Source organism: Haliotis rubra, unplaced genomic scaffold (genome assembly GCF_003918875.1).
Source record: "Haliotis rubra isolate DU_JTF1 unplaced genomic scaffold, ASM391887v1 Scf162, whole genome shotgun sequence".
Classification (NCBI taxonomy): Eukaryota; Metazoa; Mollusca; class Gastropoda; order Lepetellida; family Haliotidae; genus Haliotis; species Haliotis rubra.
The window spans coordinates 1,218,162-1,237,299 of NW_025765581.1; the positions used below are offsets into that span (position 1 = coordinate 1,218,162).

Here is a 19,138-nt window from a genome sequence, read left to right on the forward strand (position 1 = left end):
ATAAATATAGAAGAGTGTCACATTCGCCGAAAAAGCTATAATATTCGTTAGGTTTGGTTGTTTGACGTTGACCACAGCCTAGACTCTTTGCAGCGTAATTTAGGTCCCGCTGCTCTTGTTTCTCTGTAGCGTATGTCACACCTAATGGCTGTTGGGAGTTTCAGGAAACTCACCATGTTTATAAACATGGCTGGTGATGACTGACACCACGTGTTGCAAGACCATCAACGGTTGATTTGACAGACACATATGCTGGTTATATAGTCCTGAAATGAATGAACTGACATTCACTGCTAAGAGCATTTAATATAACTCGTCACTGTGGTTCCCGCGTGCTCCTGTGATACACTGAGCTAAGGATGGAGAGAGGTGTAAGAGTGCTTACAGCGGCGGTGTTAGGAAGTGCCTCTGTCTACGCTGGTGGTATGTGTTAACTGAATACAAGAGATTACGGGCGCTGTCCAGCACAGCACTGTGTCATTCTGAAGCGCTACTTCTGTCTCGCTATACCGTTACAGTGGATGTCGCTCGATTACAAACACCCATCCTTCACTGGGTCTAAGCCAGATGGCACGCTTTTTCTGTCAAACATCTCTTATTGGAAACGTTGGGAGGTGGCATGCTTTTATTTTTAAATTCCCTCTTTGATCCCTAGGGTTAACATGGTTAACCGCTGTAACCATGTTAAGACTGGGGTTATTCATACATGTATCTCAGTGTAATATCCCAATTAGTGTAATCTATTTTAACATGTTTCGAACATGATGTTGTCCACATCAACGTAAACCATAACATCCCTCAACTGGCAGTTTGATTTGATGGACAATGGTGGGTGTAGCTTTGTGAAAAAGATGAATAGGGTGGGTGTAATGTCGATCATTAACATGCATGCACACTTCATATTTGACTTTATATTCATGCATGTTAAGGTGCTAATAATTCATGAAACAAACACTCATGACACAAGATTGAGTTCATGGCCCAGTGATAGAGCGGTGTCTAATTGCATAACTAATTAGCAATGCTAGTAAGCTGGCGAAACAAGTTTGACACCCTACAGTGCTGTTTGGATCTGAAGTGCGCCAAGTAAAGGGGACTGTTCAATGTAGCCCTGCCTGGATCTTAATTGTGCCTGGTAAACTGAATATGTACAGTACCAAACTGACATTGGTTGCCTTAGTTACATTTCTTAACTGTACATTTGGTGTATTTTATGTTTTCAGTACTAACATTTCGTCAGCTGTACAAACATTTTAAAACACAGGCAAGGAAATGTCAGAGTAGAAAAAGAACCAACCAAAATATCCATCTCATCTCTACGGCGAAGGACTGGCAAGATCAGCAGAAAACGCTACAAGAACACCTGAAAGTTATGAAGGTACCATTATACAGAGTATCTGGGAAAGATTTCCACCCATAAATTCTTTCAAATATTGCATGGGTTAAGCACCTAAACCATTGCTAACACTAACACAATTTGAATGATGTTTTAATACTTCTGTCCAAGGATTATGAATTTTTGTCTTTTAGTGCCATACCTACTTCATTTCATGAGTGTAACATTTCTATACAAATTCTTGTACAGTTATCACCGAAATAATGAAGTTTGTTATCCATAAAGTTTGTCTATATTGTAGATTATGATTTTAAATATTTTGGAGCTGGGATTGGAGGGTGTTTTACCTGTATTGACATATATTTGATATATATTTGCATATTTAACAATATCCTATAACTATATATATTCTCTGTTGATTGTGAAGAAACAAAACTGAAAACAAACCTGTAGTGACATAGTTTGGTGATTGTTAAGGTGTTATTCTTTTGTAAAACATTTTAAGCAATTTGCACTGATGTTAATGTTATATGTTGACTTCACTAAGTACAACCACAACAGCTTGCTCCTTAGATCATCTGATACCACTTTGATCTTTAATAGTGCCATGGCTATCACAGTGAACACATAACTGGTGACCTGTATCTATTTAGTGGTGTGTATAATAGGGCTGTTATAATTTAGTGAATCGAATTATATCCCTTCGTTATTTGTGGTCGTAGAATCAATTATTTTGTTTTCAGCAACCCATACTTGTCGTTGGAGGTGACTAACGGGATCAGGCAGTCAGTCCTGCTGACTTGGTTGACTCATGTCATTGTATCTCAACTACGTAGATCGATGCTCATGCTCTTAATCATTGGATTGTCTGGTCCAGACTCGATTATTTACAGACCGCCGCCATATAGCTGGAATATTACTGTGTGCGGTGTAAGACAACAGACGAATAAACTTAATGACCTTTCTGATATGGATGGGCGATAATACCGGTTAACCGGTATATTGCAATTCAAACTTCACAATACGATATGTTGCGGTACACCTTTCGTTCACCTGATATGATGTAGTAAGAAATACCAATAAGATTTCTATTTCTTTTATATCATTATCCATTAATAGTTTTTAGATTGGTACCGGCACTCATTGCAGGGATAAACAAACCAAAATGCCGGACACTGCTGCAGACACTTTTTCTCGATTTCCAATCTTCAGAGCGAATTCTTCAATTTGGAAACATTTTCAATTAATCGCTTGTACAATCACATCTGAGTCCTGACAGTGGTCAGTGGCATTGTTTCAAAAGAAAGGAAACAGTAATTTTATTACCTAAAACCATGTTATACACTTTCACAATATATTGCAATACATATTGCAATACGCCAACACATGTCGCAATATATCGCAATACGAAAATTTTAGCAATACCCAACCCTACTTTCTGACTGAACATGACAGTGAAAACAGAGGTTATTATAAGCTACAGAGATGTCGGGTCGGTTTGTGTTGATCATTGCATGTGTTGTGGATTCAGGTTGTGGGTTTGGACTGTGAGTGGGTGTCAGATCACAGTACCGGACACCGCTCCCAGGTGGCCCTGCTGCAGCTGGCGACAACCTCTGGTCTGTGTCTGTTGGTGAGACTGTGTCACATGGGAGGGATGATACCGCAGACATTGAAGGACTTGTTAGCAGATCCAAGGTAAAGGTCAATACGGATAACAGTCTGTAGATACTATACTCATAATATGCTTATAATGAACAGGGGTGGTGGAGCAGCCTAGTGGTTAAAGCATTTGCTCGTCACGCCGAAGACGGGTTCGATTCTCGTGGGTACAATGTGTGAAGCCCTTTTCTGATATCCCCCGCCATGATATTGCTGGAATATTGCTAAAAACGGCATAAAACCATACTCACTCACTCACTTATAATGAACAAAGGTCTATATTTACACCCCACTTGCAGACATACATTCCTACACACACATGCATATGCATGCAGATATTTTTGCTGCATGAATGAAACAATCTCCTATTATTTTACATTGCCTCACCAAATCTTTTAATTGGCAGTGTTCTTATTAAGGAAACAGCTCTAAACTAGAATTGCTTTCAAATTCGAGGGACAATACTTAAGTATGAAGCATAATTGCCAAAACAAAAAAAGTCTTGTTTTGGTAAAAAGGAATAAGATTTATAGTCACATGGGCAATATTTCAGCAATATCGAAAAGGAATAAAATCTTGAAGTCCTAACATAATGATAAATTGTGATGTTGGTAACTGTGTCTGTAGGTAAAATATTCTTGCATTGCAGTATACTTAAAGTTGGTGTAGCAGTGAAGGATGATGGGAAAAAATTGGCCAAGGATTATGGGATGGTTGTTCAAGGCTGTGTTGACCTGCGACATCTCTTGACTCGTGTGAGACATAAGTATAAATGGTAAGAGCTGAGGGAATTTATCATTTATCCTTGATAGTGGATACTTATCCAGTTTGGCAGATTACCATGACTATCTAGCATCTAGGGTAATATTAATTGTGAGACATTATTCCTTGGACTTCATACACAACAAAACGTGAGATTAGTTGAAACAGGTTTGGCAAAATGTTCTAAGAACTTAAAAGATATGTTAAAAAATCTTTGTATCAGTTGATGTGGAATACCTTGAAAATAACTAGTTTGTCACATCCCCTTAAATGTTGCATCAGTTAGTTGAGGTGAATTTCAATTCCATTGTCCACAGTTGTTACAAAGGTGAGATGTGAATGGTACCTTCTGTTATTATTCTGGTGACTCTCTTGCTGCAGTGATTCCAGTCTCCAGGGTCTGGCTGAAGGTATTCTGGGAGTGACGATGGACAAGAGGAGGGAGATTCGCTGCAGCAACTGGGAGGCAGACACCCTCTCTGTAGATCAGGTGGGTAGGTGGGGGAACCCTCTCTGTAGATCAGGTGGGTAGGTGGGGGTGGGGACCCCTCTCTGTAGATCAGGTGGGTGTAGGTGGGGGGTGGGACCCTCTGTAGATCAGGTGGGGGGGGGCCCCCCTCTGTAGATCAGGTGGGTAGGTGGGGGACCTCTCTGTAGATCAGGTGGGGGTGGTGGGGACCCCTCTCTGTAGGTCAGTGGGGGCCCCTATCTGTAGATCAGGTGGGGGTGGGGACCCCCCCTCTGTAGATCAGGTGGCTAGGTGGGGGACCCCCTCTCTGTGGGTAGGTGGTGGGGACCCTCTCTGTAGATCAAGTGGGGTGGGTGGGGACCCTCTCTGTCAGGTCAGGTGGGGATCCTCTCTGTAGATCAGGTGGGTAGGTGGGGGACCCCTGGCTGTAGATCAGGTGGGTGTAGGTGGGGGAACCCTCTCTGTAGATCAGGTGGGTAGGTGGGGACCCTCGCTGTAGATCAGGTGGGGGTGGGGACCCCTCTCTGTAGATCAGGTGGGGGGATGGGGACCCCACTGTAGATCAGGTGGCTAGGTGGGGGACCCTCTCTGTAGATCAGATCAAGTGGGGTGGGTGGGGACCCCCTGTGTCAGATCTGTAGATCAGGTGGGTAGGGGGGACCCTCTGTAGATCAGGTGGGTGTAGGTGGGGAACCCTCTCTGTAGATCAGGTGGGGGTGGGGACCCTCTCTGTAGATCAGGTGGGGGTGGGGCCCCTCTCTGTAGATCAGGTGGGGGTGGGGACCCCTCTCTGTAGATCAGGTGGGTAGGTTGGGGACCCCTCTCTGTAGATCAGGTGGGCAGGTGGGGGGTTGGGGACCCTCTCTGTAGGGCTGGTGTGGGGGGGGAACCCTCTCTGTAGATCAGGTGGGTAGCTGGGGGACCCCTCGCTGTAGATCAGGTGGGTAGGTGGGGGACCCCTCTCTGTAGATCAGGTGAGTGTAGTGATTTCGAGCCCTCACATAGATTGGCTGGGTGGTGACTCTTTGAGGTTTGGGTTTCGACTAGTCTACTAACTCAGGGTGCTGTCTACTAACTCAGGGTGCTGTCTACTTATGTACAAGGTCAAGTTTACTGTACTAGTCGTCAAGGTCAGAATAGTCTCCACTAGACTGAAGCCAGAATGACCTTTTCTAGAATGAGGTCAGAATGGTCTGCACTAGACTGAGGTCAGAATGGTCTCCACTAGACTGAGGTCAGAATGGTCTCCACTAGAATGAGGTCAGAATGTGAGGTCATATCTACTCATTTGTAATGGCTGACCTGAAGAAGGGTTAGAATTGATCTCTTCAGTAACCCATGTCTGTCCTAAGAGGAGACACGGTGGTGAAGACTCGTAAGCGAGGAGAGCAGGTGATTAGGCTCGCTGACTTGGTGGACACATGTCAACATCTCCCAATTGTGTAGATCAATGCTCGTGCTGTTCATCAGTGGATTGTCTGGTTCAGACTCAATTATTTACAGACTGCCACAATACAGCTGGAATATTGCTGAGTGCGGTGTAAGACTAAACTCACTCACTCACTCACATCTGTAATGGCCTACACTAGTCCACTAGTTAGGGGGGGTGTTTTCTTGGCTATTTGCCATTATACCAAGATGAATAATTGATCCTCATATCAATCGTTGAATAAGCTGTTTATTAAACTAATTATATGTTGAATATTCACACAAGAATTACAGACTTTAGTCTAAAATGACTCTGCTCAGAATGAATTGCAATGGAGAGTTGTGTCCCCTTGGCATACAAGAACTCACTCACTACAGGTACACTATGCAGCAGCTGACGGCCAGGTGGGCGTTGACATCTTCACCAAGCTGGTGCTGACCAAGCTGAAGGGTGGTGACCCGGGGGACCTGGTGTGGAACATGGAGGAGGTCGACCTGGAAGAGGTCTGGAGACTGGCCAGGGCCATGTGCCAGGGCATTGTGGACATTGGTCACAGACAGTCGGGGACACAGCGCAGAACTCAGGTAGGAGCTCCACACATCTCACAAATTAGAAATAGGAGCTCTGCTTTGGATTGTAGCAGACATTGGCTAATGAGTCTTATTATTTATCATGAAGCACACATATCATGACAATGAGCATCTGATGGATTGTTGCAGTCATCGGCTAAGCAGACGGAGAAGCCTGGGATTGAGAAAGGACGTGCCTATTCCGCCCGGGCTCGACCTCTGTATCACAACTGCCAACTCCAGGCTCCTGATGGGCAGCCCCTGTGTACGTGTGACATCCGTAAGGCAGAGTGGTACATAGAGAAACAGCTAGGAGGTGAGACAGTGAGGCAGTCAAGTCCTGTTTGTGTATCACAAAGACAGCAGATTTTGTATATCATGTTATCATTGGTTTCATCTGAAACCATGTCCACGTAGTGTACCACAAGGATGGCCGCTGTGTGCTTGTGACTTCTACAAGGTGGAGTGGTACCTGGACAAACACCTGGCAGGTGAGATAGTGAGACACTGTTGCACACAAGTAACCATGGTAACAGATATATTTACACTTTTTCAGATGAGTAACCTTGGTAACATGTATTTACACTATTGCAGACAAGGTATGTGAACGGCCCCTCACTGTACGTCTGAGGTTTGAGCCATCGGGTCGTCCCGAGTCAGAGCACAACTACTACCTCCAGGAGAAGGAGAACGTCTGCGTCGTGTGCGGCAACAACAACACCTACACCAGGAAGTTTGTCGTACCCCAGGAGTACCTAAAGTATGTCGCAGTCGTACCCCAGGAGTACCGCAAGTATGTACCAGTTGTACCAAGGTTTCATCCTTCTCTGGGATTCTCAATTCTACATTCTTAGGGTCTACATCTCATATCAAAAACTGATGATACAAATCTAGTTAAGTATATCATTGTCCACTGTTCATCATTGTTCGAATTCAGTACTGGCCATTAGCATGGATGGCTGTGGTGGATGTGTGGAGTTAGCTGTACCAGGATCTGCTGACTGAGAGTTTGAATCCTGGATTGTCTTGGTTACGATCATTGGTTATTCATCACAGTACACAAACACCCACTCACCTAAGCAGATCTCTGGAGCACAGTATGGTCCCAAACACTCTCATAGTAACAGTCCAAAAGCATAGCAATCATGTGACTCCAGTTTGTGAAGTTGTGCAGGGGTCCCTTGGGGCTGCTCACTTGTTTAAGGTACACATTTTCCTCTACCAAGTTTCATCACTTGGGCATGCCAGAAACCTGTGAACATGAGTTTGAATCCGAGTTCATCATGCCTGTGTTTGTGGGTCTACCCAAGCTGGTAATGCCTGAGACCTTATCACTTGAGTGCCATATTACCTTCATATGCAGTGAGTGAGTGAGTGAGTTTGGTTTTACGCCGCTTTTAGCAATATTCCAGCAATATCATGGCAGGGGACACCAGAAATGGGCTTCACACATTGTACCCATGTCGGGAATCGAACCCGGGTCTTCAGCATTCTGAGCGGACGCTTTAACCACTAGGCTACCCCACCGCCCTCATATGCAGATATTACAGATTGCCGCCATATAGCTGGAATATTGCTGAGTGCAGCGTAAAACTAAACTCCTCACTCACTCACTCATATGCAGTAGACCACCTCCGTAGTAGTGGTTAGAGCGTCCACCGAGAGCGGAAGGTCGTGGGTTCGATCCCCGACAGCGTCATACCAAAAGACATAAAATATGGTACTTGTTGGTCCCTGCCTGGCTCGGCATTAATGGGTACAACAAGGACTGGTCGGCTCGGAGTCAGAAAAATGTGTCTGAGTGGGGTATTCCTGCTTCACTCGCGGCATGGTATCTCAGTGGGCTAGCACTATAAAACCAGCTTAAGTCTGGGCTAGTACAAGCAGCCCGCATACACACACACACGCATGCACGCGTTGTCATATGAGCGAAATATTCTCAAGCACGACGTTAAACCCAATTTCACCTCGCCTCATATAGTGACATAACTGGAATACTCTTCACTGAAGTTCTTGATACATTTATGCTTCACCCACCCAGGTTATTTACAACCTATGTGTTTTTATACATTGCTTAGCTGCTTAAAATAGCATTCACTCACACACAGTATTTTCTTGATCTAACCGACATGCACATCTAATCTTCCAGATACTTCCCGCCACTGTTGAAGGACCACAGGTCCCATGATGTGCTGCTGCTGTGTCCCCCCTGTCACCAGGTGAGCTCCAACCATGACGCCGTCCTGCGGCAGGAGCTGGCCGTGGAGTGCGACGCCCCCATCGACTCCGGGCTGGGATGTCGTAGTGTACAGAACCAGGACCTCATGAAGATCAGATCAGCGGCCAAGTGAGTGCTGGGAGAAACAAATTAGGCCACTGATGTTTAGATTTGTGGATTTGGGTTTTCACTGATGTCAAAAAATATCTTGGTGTAGTTTTAATTTACTTTTATTTGCAGAAAGCTAACATTGAAAACTAGAAGTATACACATACAACTGTACAAATCATACAAAATTTATGTGGATTCTAAATTGACACTTTAGTTTAAATTTACTTTTGTTTGCCAATAGTTCCATCTTTGAGTATGAGAGAAAACCCAAAAGGAGATTCGAGGCTTGTAGCCAGAATATTAGATGACAACAACATTTTGATCGCAAATTGACTGACTGACTGAGTTTGGATCAAAGATGCAAATAAACAACAAACAGTGAATACTTTCCAGACAAGAAACACTTCAAAGATGCAAATCATACAGGAATACATTAACAATGAGCATAATGTATTTCAGGCAAGTTCTCTAGCATAATCCTTAGTTTTAATGGACTGGGATTGATACTCTTTTTGAGTAATTGTTCCCTTCACAAGAACAACCTTTGCTTAACATTGACAAAGTAGTGATAATGGTAATATATTGAAAATATTCATGCTTTTTGTTTTCATAGAGCACTGAAACTAAGCAGACCCCAGATCCCTGAAGCAAGGGTAATTGTGTTGGAAAAGACATTGATGGATTACTATGGAGTTACCTCCCTTACTGATGATTTGTTGGAGACAGCCATCAATATGGACACAAGGTAATCTGTGAGTGAGGTAGTGAGTGTGGTTTTACAATGATTGTGTGCCATAAAATTTCCGAAAGTACCATGCTGGGATTCGAACCACTTAACCTTCTATTTCAAGTCGGACTTTGTCCACATGACCAAAGAGGTTAACCCCGGCCAGCAAGCTGACAAGGTAGCCATCTGTGGATGGCTGCTACATACTCCCCGCCAACAGAAGTCACGGCCCCGAGCCGCATAGTTGGTACTCGAGACTTATTTGGCTCAAAATCAGATTGCATAAAAATATTAGTCCACATGACTAAAGAGGTTAACCCTGGCCAGCAAGCTGAAGGTAAGGATGTCATCTGTGGGATGACTTCAATATTACTGAAGGGACTTCAGAAATTGGCTCCATATACTGAAACTGGACCTTCAGCAAAGAGAACAACTCTTGCTAGTCCTCAAATCAGTACCAGAGCAAAAGGACATGCTGGAAGTTAAACTGCAACAGCTGGTCCCCTAAAACAAACATTACTTTTTTTTTGTTGATTTTGACGATATGATTTTAACAGACCATTTCCTTCCGATTAAATTCAGATTCATTTGGAACACTGGACACATGACGATCTGGGATAGAATTGGTCTTCAGCAACCCATGCTTGGTTGACATGTCATCATATCCCAACTGCTTAGATCAATGCTGATGATGTTAATCACTGGTTTGTCTGGTCCAGACTCGATTATTTACAGACTGCCGCCATATAGCTGAAAAATTGCTTGGTGCGGCGTTAAACTACAAAGAAATAAACTAGCTCCAAACCCATTGTTGTGGTATTGTTTTGCTGATTCTAAGATCTTCACTGTGTGACATGAAGATGCCTCTCTGATTTATTATCTTCTCTTACAGAATCTTCAACTCGGATTACATGCCACATGGGAAAAAGGTTGTTGAACAGTTCAAACAGAAGGGGAAACTGTGGGATTTTGAAAGGCGATGGAGAAAGAGCTTTGTGGACACCATGAAGCCCAAGTTTCTTCCTCCTCTCTGGTCTATCGAACATCATCATAACGGAGTCTTATCCACTCACTAGAGTCTGGAACACCACAGGAACGCCTCTGAATGAACTGTTTTACGCCACAGTTTCTCTCTCCCCTCTCTGGTCTATCGAACATCATCATAGCAAGATCGATGCTCATGCTGTTGATCACTGAATTGTCTGGTCCAGACTCGATTATTTATAGACTGCCGCCAAATAGCTGGAATATGGTTACGGTTTTCTTCCTCTCCTCTATGATCTATCAAACTTCATCTTGTCAACTCACTAGAGTCTGGAACTCTGTGACATGATGTATATTATGTCATCACACCTGAAGGCATCGATTGTTGCTGATGACATCAACCACTGGTTTTCCTGACCCAGACATGATTACTTAATAACCACAATATTGCTGATTGCCACCTTAATCAAAACACACACAGGCTTTCCTCTTGAATTACGCAGACATGCCATTACAGAACTGAACAAGATGGCACCTTCCCATACTATTTTTCAGTACAGATGCTTGTATCTTTAGATGATATCTTTATCAAGCTCCTGAAAGTATAAACATGTGACTATGGACATCTGATTGTTCCTACCACATGGAGAAGAGGGCCTGCCATATAAAGTGCTGCAATTGGCTGTGCAGAATGCCTCACAAGATCCTGTGATCGGGGGGTTCAAAATCCAATTTGCTCAGTTCTGGGTTGGTGAGCGCCATACGTGGGTTTCTTCAATGTCATAAATATCCGAGACCTACATCACTTCGCCTTTCCTCCCACATCAAGCCGACGTTACGATGACATGACCGGAATCTGTTCAGTGTAGCTGTAAGTTCAACTCGCTCAGTCATGATTTTTCCAAATGTCTTCTTAATGTTGGACATTTTTGTCTATTGTTTACATAATATGTGAATAATTATTTCTGGAGTATTTATTTTTGTAAATAAACACAAGAATTGGGTACTATTGTATAACTTTTATTCACATCTACCTGCAATGTTGTGTTAGTCTGTCACACTCCATCTACGTTACTAACTAACGTCACATGATCATACTTAGTATTGCACATGCATCATCATTAATCTGACAGGTCAGCACAAAATGTCATTACACAGACCCAGTCATACACAGACACTGGAAACGAGTGACAGGGAAACTAGACGTCTGCTGCCAACATGGCGTCTGCACCATAGACAACCATGAGAAACAGACGTAAACTTTATATTCTTGTCTCAGACGACTGACCACTTAATTTGATTTTGAAAAATTTATTTGATCTAGATAATACCAAAATAAAGAAGATTTTGCCAGAGGTGTTAGAATGTCCAGCAAATTTGCTATGTCAAAAAAAGTTAAGCCATTCCCCAAATAAGTTTTCAATGTGGATTTAAATTTTGTGCTGAACTTGCATAAGGAGTAGGCTCACCAATTACTTTCTTTTTGTCTTACATGACGTTTGAATAAATATATATATTTGTAATACATTTTTTCTTTAGGAAAAAAAATCTCAAGTCAAACGTGGTAAGATGTTAATTGCCTTCTAAAATTTTACCTCATTTTTGGCATAATGTCCAAGAAGGTCCAAAAAGGAGAGTTTGTACTCATATAACTGATGATTTATTCCCTGTATGGAGTAACCGTCAGTCTGTGCATTAAGTTGACATATTAGATATTCATATACTAAAGTTCAGGGAGAATCCTTGTTTAATTCATGATTCTGATGCAAACTGCTTCAAGTTTAAATGTCAAACTTAATACCATAAAACCTCGTTAGTCCAGACTCTCCCAATATTAAGACCAGTACTAAGAAAAACATTCATTAATCTGGAAATTTGTTATCCAGATAGTCACTTGGAAAGGTTTTGTCCAGATTAACAAGGTTTCAGTGTGGTTACTGGAATGTGCAGATACCAAACATCGCCACAAATCAGTTTTCAAATCACAGCAATCGATACAAGTACTCAGTAATCTAGGTTTACTATTTAGAAATGTCATATCTCATCACATACGTCCACAACATCAAATCAATTATAACTTTACCCATTTGTCATAAAAATGTCCACCCCCAGACTGGCAACTTCCTGCAGGACAGGAACTTGAATGCAAATTTAGCCCTTTTTCACTTATTTTAACTGATACATTTCAGGGCTCACTGGTTTTGCATAAGAGTTTTAAAATATGAAGTTGATGGTAAAACTTAAACAAGATATAGGTGTGTTCTGTTATGAACACTTCCAGAAAAGCCTTAACCGCTTTCGTTAAGACAAAAGTTACCATCTGCAGTTAATATTATGTCATCATTGCATAATACTTCTGAAAATGATATAAAACAACAACCTTTATAGTACACAAAACATTACAAATGAAATTGAGAGTTAAGAATGCTCGTTTTTCTCATATCCTAAGGTCTTAGACAATAGGCAGAGATAACAGTAGAAGAAAAAATAATGACAAAAAGAAAATTCTTGTTCAGTTACCTCCCTTTGATTGGCTAACCTGATATCTGCCAAATTTTGAGAGATTTAGCTGCATATTAATAACCAATAAGAACTTAATATTGCAGCTGTCCTGTCAGTGATTGGCTTATTTTTTCTGAAAACTCATCACAAGGAAAGCCAAAATAACGTTAAACATGTTCTGACATGTGGACATTATGCTATTGCATATTATAACATCAGTACACTGCTTGTGTTCATTATGGCACGCGTAAAGGATAATGTACACAATCTTCAGGTACAAAGTAAACATTTTCCTGGACAAAACTTCATCCCTGCTGAATCAAAATCTACCTCAAAGTCTGCTTTGGGATCTGTACTCGTATTTTCAACAGAATACAATTATATGTTTGATACCATTCACCATTATGACTTACAGAACATTAAACTTGGGCAATAGTGTCAGTTCCAGCAAATTTGGATTCCAGGCATTCTAACCCAAAAACATTTGTTGATTACCAAGAGATGAAAACGGCCATCAGATCATGAAGCATTGTCCCACTTGAAATAGGACTGGGCTCTGTCTACTAAAACCCAAAGATGATTGGCCAATCTCACAGCGGCTGTGATTGGATGACACTAAACAACAGTTATTGGGCTTGGTACCAAATAAAAACAAATATAAGTATGCGACGTCTGCTCGTCAAGAACTGCTCACAACAAAAGTAATACAGGCCATTTTGTGTATTGGTATCCCCAAAATCGAACTTACGATGGGGACTAGTGTCTGTTTCTATCATTAGCAAACACAGAGACTGCAAGTGGATGCACATGTGAAAAAAAAGAGAAAGACACATTTGTACAATAAGTTTGGCCATTACCTGTTTAAGATTACAAGACTTGTAATTTACCCTGGAACTAGTGATTACACATGTCGAGTACAGGGAATGTACCATTCCACATGCAGGCACATCCTGATACAAGATTTCAAGAAATATCATCTGGGCAAGCTGCCTAAAATTACTGGAGGGTTCAAAACTCGAATGTCAGATAAAAGTCTCAATTCCTTAAGTTTCAGAGTTGGGATGTTTGGCAAGATTTCATCCTAAATATTTTCAATAATTTCTTGATCCTGTTGCACAAAGTAATTATTGTGCAATGACCATCCCAAGCCTGTTTTAATGTGTGGGAGTTTCGATAACGTCAGCACTAAGATCACTTTGGGAATGGAGACCGGGGGATTAACTGTTGAAATCAATAATTAAATTAGAATAGTCCTACTGTTATCCTCATAAAAAATGGAATTGCCATCAGTCACACATCTGAGAAGAATGAAGAACCATTTGATATATTCAAAAGTTTTAATCATTTCGAAGAAGGATTCACTAAACAGAATATCTTTGATGTCGGTGTTTAAACAGTGTTAAGGTTTACAGGGCTTATGTCCTAAACCTAAGGAATTCAGTTTTTTATCCAACAAATTTTGAACTCGCGATGGATGACCATTTGCATATAATGCCTGTAGCTCGACATCTGCTCATACTACAGACTGCGGAAATTGTCGGACACGCCAGTAAGTACTATCGTGCATAGGTGAGAATGTTGTACAAACATAGGTGAGAATGTTGTACAGGTGAGAATGTTGTACAAACAGGTGAGAATGTTGTACAAACATAGACAGTAAGACCACAGGGCAGATATGGACATACGGCTGAGGAACAAAAACAGAATCAAGAAAAGTCTTCTGAATTGAGAAACATTGTGGATGGTTTACTCGAGGAAGTGCGTGAATATTGTTTGATGCTTCAGGCAACAAGATTCCAGTCCAAGCCTGTATGAAGTCTGGACACACTGTCCGTGAAAGTGAGTGAGTGAGTTGGGTTTTACGCCACTTTTAGCAATATTCCAGCAACATCACAGCAGGGAACACCAGAAATGGGCTTCACACATTGTACCCATGTGGGGAATCAAAGCCAGGCCTACAGTGAGACAAGCAAACCCCTTAACCCCACTGCCCCAAAAGGTGGTTATAAACTAGTCTTATAACATATGGTAACATTCAATCATGGACAATTCAACCAGATAATCTAACAAGAGTACACCGATGTTCAATCATTAGTTGTCAGTCAATATTTGCAAAATGCAAGATTCCTATTTTGTGAAACAATTACAGCACATATTGACTTGGAGATATGGGTTCTTGGTTTTACATTATAATGCATTCATTACAAGATCATACTATGACATACTCTGTATTGTCCTTAAAATCTTTTGAGCGGTATAAAAAAAGACCTTCTCTGGTGTCAGCATTATATTTACAACCTGAAACAATTTTCACAAATTCTGATCTCTGATTATGAACTTTTCACCTAAAAAAGAAACAGTGAAACATTTCCATGTTTTGAACCAAATTCTGCATATACAATATTGTGAAACATTATATAGAGTATACCAGATAGTCATTCCTAGGAACACTCTCATTGTCACAAAACAATAATCACTTTTTATGTGGGAAGGTATAAAGATTTTCAGAAGTTTTGGTGATAAAATATTACATATAAATTCAATTATTAAAACAAAATCACACATAAACATAATGACAATTCTGTGTTTAATAATTAATTTTAGATGCAGCATACACAACTACTCACCAGTGATGTGAAATATGTATTTCTTTAAGAATTTTTTGCACTGTATTCAAAGTTTATTCTCCAATATTTATCTATAATCGATCAATATATAGTTAAAGATTACCGATCTCTATAATCCATATCTATAGTCAGCACTAATATGTACATTGTTCCCTTGAAATTTAAACAGTGGTGTTCGACCATATTCCTGATTGCAATTATCACGGCAGCATCTCTGATGGAGATAACATTCACTATTCTGAGAACCAGCTACCTACAGAATTCTTCAACTTGATCAGTAAACCATTGTACTCTTCACTCAAACTTAACAAATAAAGTTTGGCAAAACATAAATAAATCTTGTTATAAACAAATAAATGCAACTAAATGGTTGAGCAAAATAAACATATTGCAAGCAATGAAAGCAAAGCTACTTAAGCGGGTGTAAATAGACTTTCTATAATCTATGGTTTGAAAGCTGTATTTGCATCAGTTGAAATGGTCATGTCTGTTTCAAAAACATTCTATGTCATTGTTCAAGAGTATTTAAAAACCAAATGTGAACAGCATAGTCTGTCAACCTTACATATTGCAACTAATTTTTAGTGACTTAATTTACACAATTTATGATTAACACGCACTACAGTGAATTAAATACCCAAAACTAATGCTGAGAGACTATAGGAAGTTTTGTAACAATAACGCTTCAATTTGTAATACATTTGTGAACAATAATGCCCCTAAACTTAGTGCCTACTGATATTCCTTTTCAGTTTGTTTACAAGAACTGATAGAAAACAATTTTCATTCAAGTAATCAGATCTAACTCTGTTTTATAATCAGACAATCAGGTGAAAAACATCCACAATAGTTAATTACTGCTTTTCATAGGAAATGAAGAATATTATTATAAAAATAATCATTCTAACAACATGAACAAAGAAATCAATCGTCTTTCCATATCGTTTCGTGATTGTCCTTCCATAATAGTACTTGCTATTAGTCGAAACTATACTATCATACTGATGATTCTGACAGGATAAATTTACACTCACCTAACAAATAGATCAGATTTGAGTTCACAAGTGTTTTCCTATGGGGAATATTGATTTGAATCTAATCATTCCACTTCATTGTTCCATTTCAACTTTTTAAAACAACTTTGTGGTCATGTGACTTCAACATGTGACCTGTATATTGCATTGTTCTATTTGCACATTATGCACAAATAAATAACTGCCTATAAAACAAAATGCCCTCTCCTATATAATGCAAATCTACCTCTGTCCTAGTCAGTGCAACTACTCTATAGGCTGTTGATACTATACTACTCAACTTTCTGTAGGGATAATCAGGTATGTTTCTATTTACATAAACACTTCTTATTAAATCAGTTTTGTGTATGACTGAACGATAAAAGTATCCTTAGAAAATGTAGAAACACGAACTATATTCATTGTAACGAGGAGGAAGATATATAATAAGATTGGCTATAGGCACACAATAAACACTTTGTATTTCTGTAATGAGAAACGTAATCACAAGGAGTATGTGCTGACAGCCCCTGACAATATGAAGTGTAGACATTTTGTCCTTAAAATCAGTGGGATGTTTACGCATGCTAAAGTACGTCAAGCCTTCACACAGAAGCTAAAAGTGTCACTGATTCCACATGACAAATGTGGCTGTGATGTGTAATGAAACAAACCTTCTTTTAAAAAAAAACATAATATGTAAACAAATGAACTATATCCAGTCATTGCTATTGTGGACTCAAGCTTCTCAGGACTGGCACAAACACAGGTTAAACATCAGATGATATCACAGTTAGGCCTAAAATGTAAATATTCAAATCAAAGTCAAACTGCAAACTAAAACAAACAGTGTCTATTAGGGCTCTGACAGGTAGACTAAATGGTGAAAACCTGTCTTAAAGCCTGACCAAGCTGAAATACCTATCAGTCAATCCCATAAGTTTTTCTTTCGTAATTCTCTGCAAATGTGTACCATACCTCACCCATATCTGCAACATGTTACCGAAATCAACACAAGTTGTCTCCCCTGGTTGAGTTATCTCCCTTTTTCAAGTAAGCTTTGAGACTTCTAAAAACTGAAAAATATTCAAATACCTGTCAGAGCCCATATGGCAACACCAGCTGATAAATTAACTATTAAATAACTGTGGAATGGAATAGTATCTAGTCTTCATATCACAAAAGTTCCTAATGGCAATCTGAGGTCTATCTTCTTAAAACTTGACACACCCTGTTGACTTTGGATTCATGTTGTACAAGTCATGGCTGTTTGTAAATGTTGGATGGCATATCATTGACAAGATCAGGTCACATGGAATATGAACTAAAGACTAAACATACGTCGCTGTACTCAAAGACATATACGTCTTTGCTGTACTCAACTGAAAAATGTGTGTATTGAGGCTGAAGGGGTCGTTACGGCACAGGTACTACAGATGTGTACACCAGGTACGTTTCTGTAAACAGAAAAGTAACCTAGCCAAGATCTGAATAAAGAAACTTCCCCTAGTCGAGTCCATTCTCTACTGTGCCATTTTCTTGATAGGAACTGTCATACTATTGTATTAGATGCATTTGATTGCGTTTATAAGAAATGAGCATACACAGTAACGAATACTTCACGATGCACAATTTCACTCCCAACCAGTTGAATGGGAACAACTATATATGGTTTCGGTTTTGGGTTGCAGAATATAGGAGAGTCTCCCGTTCAGGGTACTGGGTACTTTCAATGTATTTTGACTTTGTTTAGGGTACGTTTCTGTATACCAGAATGTACCTATGGTACATATCTGTAGTACCTGTGCCGAAAATGACCCCTTCAGCTGTATTGAGAGGGTTGGCACAAGGAGTATGAAGGGTAGAAACACATGTTGTTCTTGTGCTATATTCATACAATATATATTTGTGTTGGCTGTTATCCTCATCTTCAGCAGGTGACGCTGAATGGGTTGTCAACGTGTTGTCGTTAGCAAGCTCATGCATGCTAACATCAACTGTCAACAATCACACCTCAGGTATCACATCAGAAATTAAAACCATAATTATGTCAACAATATTTAAAATTATGTCAACAATATTCTCAAGTATCATGAGCTGTAACCATGGATACTACATATTTTAAGTGGCCACGCGATAACTGAAAAAAGATTATCGGTTAAAGTCAGTAGTTTTCAGAAGTAGTACGTCTGGTCAAAAGGTAGATGGCCGAAAAAATTCATAACAGAATTTTACCTTCAAAATGAAGTAATAAAATCAATAATTAAGGCATGAAAAAATATGCAAATTTATACGCATGCACACCAATTTTTATATTTATACCTGTATAACCACAAAATATACTGAAGTCAAATCTAAAATAAGTTAGATTCCTAGGATGATATAAATTTGTCATTTTGGGGTTAATTTCAGTTTTATTGAGGTGGGTCAGGCTTGTAAACCAACAAATAAAACAGGAAGACTTAATGGTCCATTAATGTTTGTTAGACTTTCAACATGAACCTTGTGATCGCTCAGATATGAGGCATTCTCTTAAAACATGAGAAGTGCAATTCTTTGTTACAGCTTCAAAACACTTCTCACCTATAACACATTTCTAACCATTTATACAGTCCACAACATTCCATCGAGGTATGATTACAGTCATGATATATAGACAGACAGTATATGTACAGACAACACTCGTAAACTTAGATCACACATGGAAAAAATCATTTCGTTTCTCCACA

General features: G+C 40.1%; 1 protein-coding gene across 2 annotated transcripts; it reads left to right on the plus strand.

The window, feature by feature from the left end:
• Positions 1 to 142: 142 nt before the first annotated feature.
• On the plus strand, positions 143 to 11,300 carry LOC124271671 (exonuclease 3'-5' domain-containing protein 2-like). 2 transcript variants are annotated; one of them, XR_006897102.1, is made up of 12 exons: positions 143 to 423; positions 1,224 to 1,378; positions 2,868 to 3,034; positions 3,648 to 3,773; positions 4,142 to 4,250; positions 6,036 to 6,242; positions 6,378 to 6,543; positions 6,822 to 6,987; positions 8,377 to 8,574; positions 9,170 to 9,301; positions 10,176 to 10,419; positions 10,553 to 11,300. XR_006897102.1 is itself a non-coding variant. In XM_046706831.1 (11 exons), exons 1-11 carry the CDS (start codon positions 360 to 362, stop codon positions 10,357 to 10,359), a joined length of 1,674 nt encoding a protein of 557 aa, XP_046562787.1. In that variant the 5' UTR covers positions 143 to 359; the 3' UTR covers positions 10,360 to 11,300. The 2 variants fall into 2 exon arrangements, 1 of the variants encoding a protein (XP_046562787.1); XM_046706831.1 differs by having other exon boundaries at positions 10,176 to 11,300.
• The last annotated feature ends 7,838 nt before the right edge of the window (positions 11,301 to 19,138 follow it).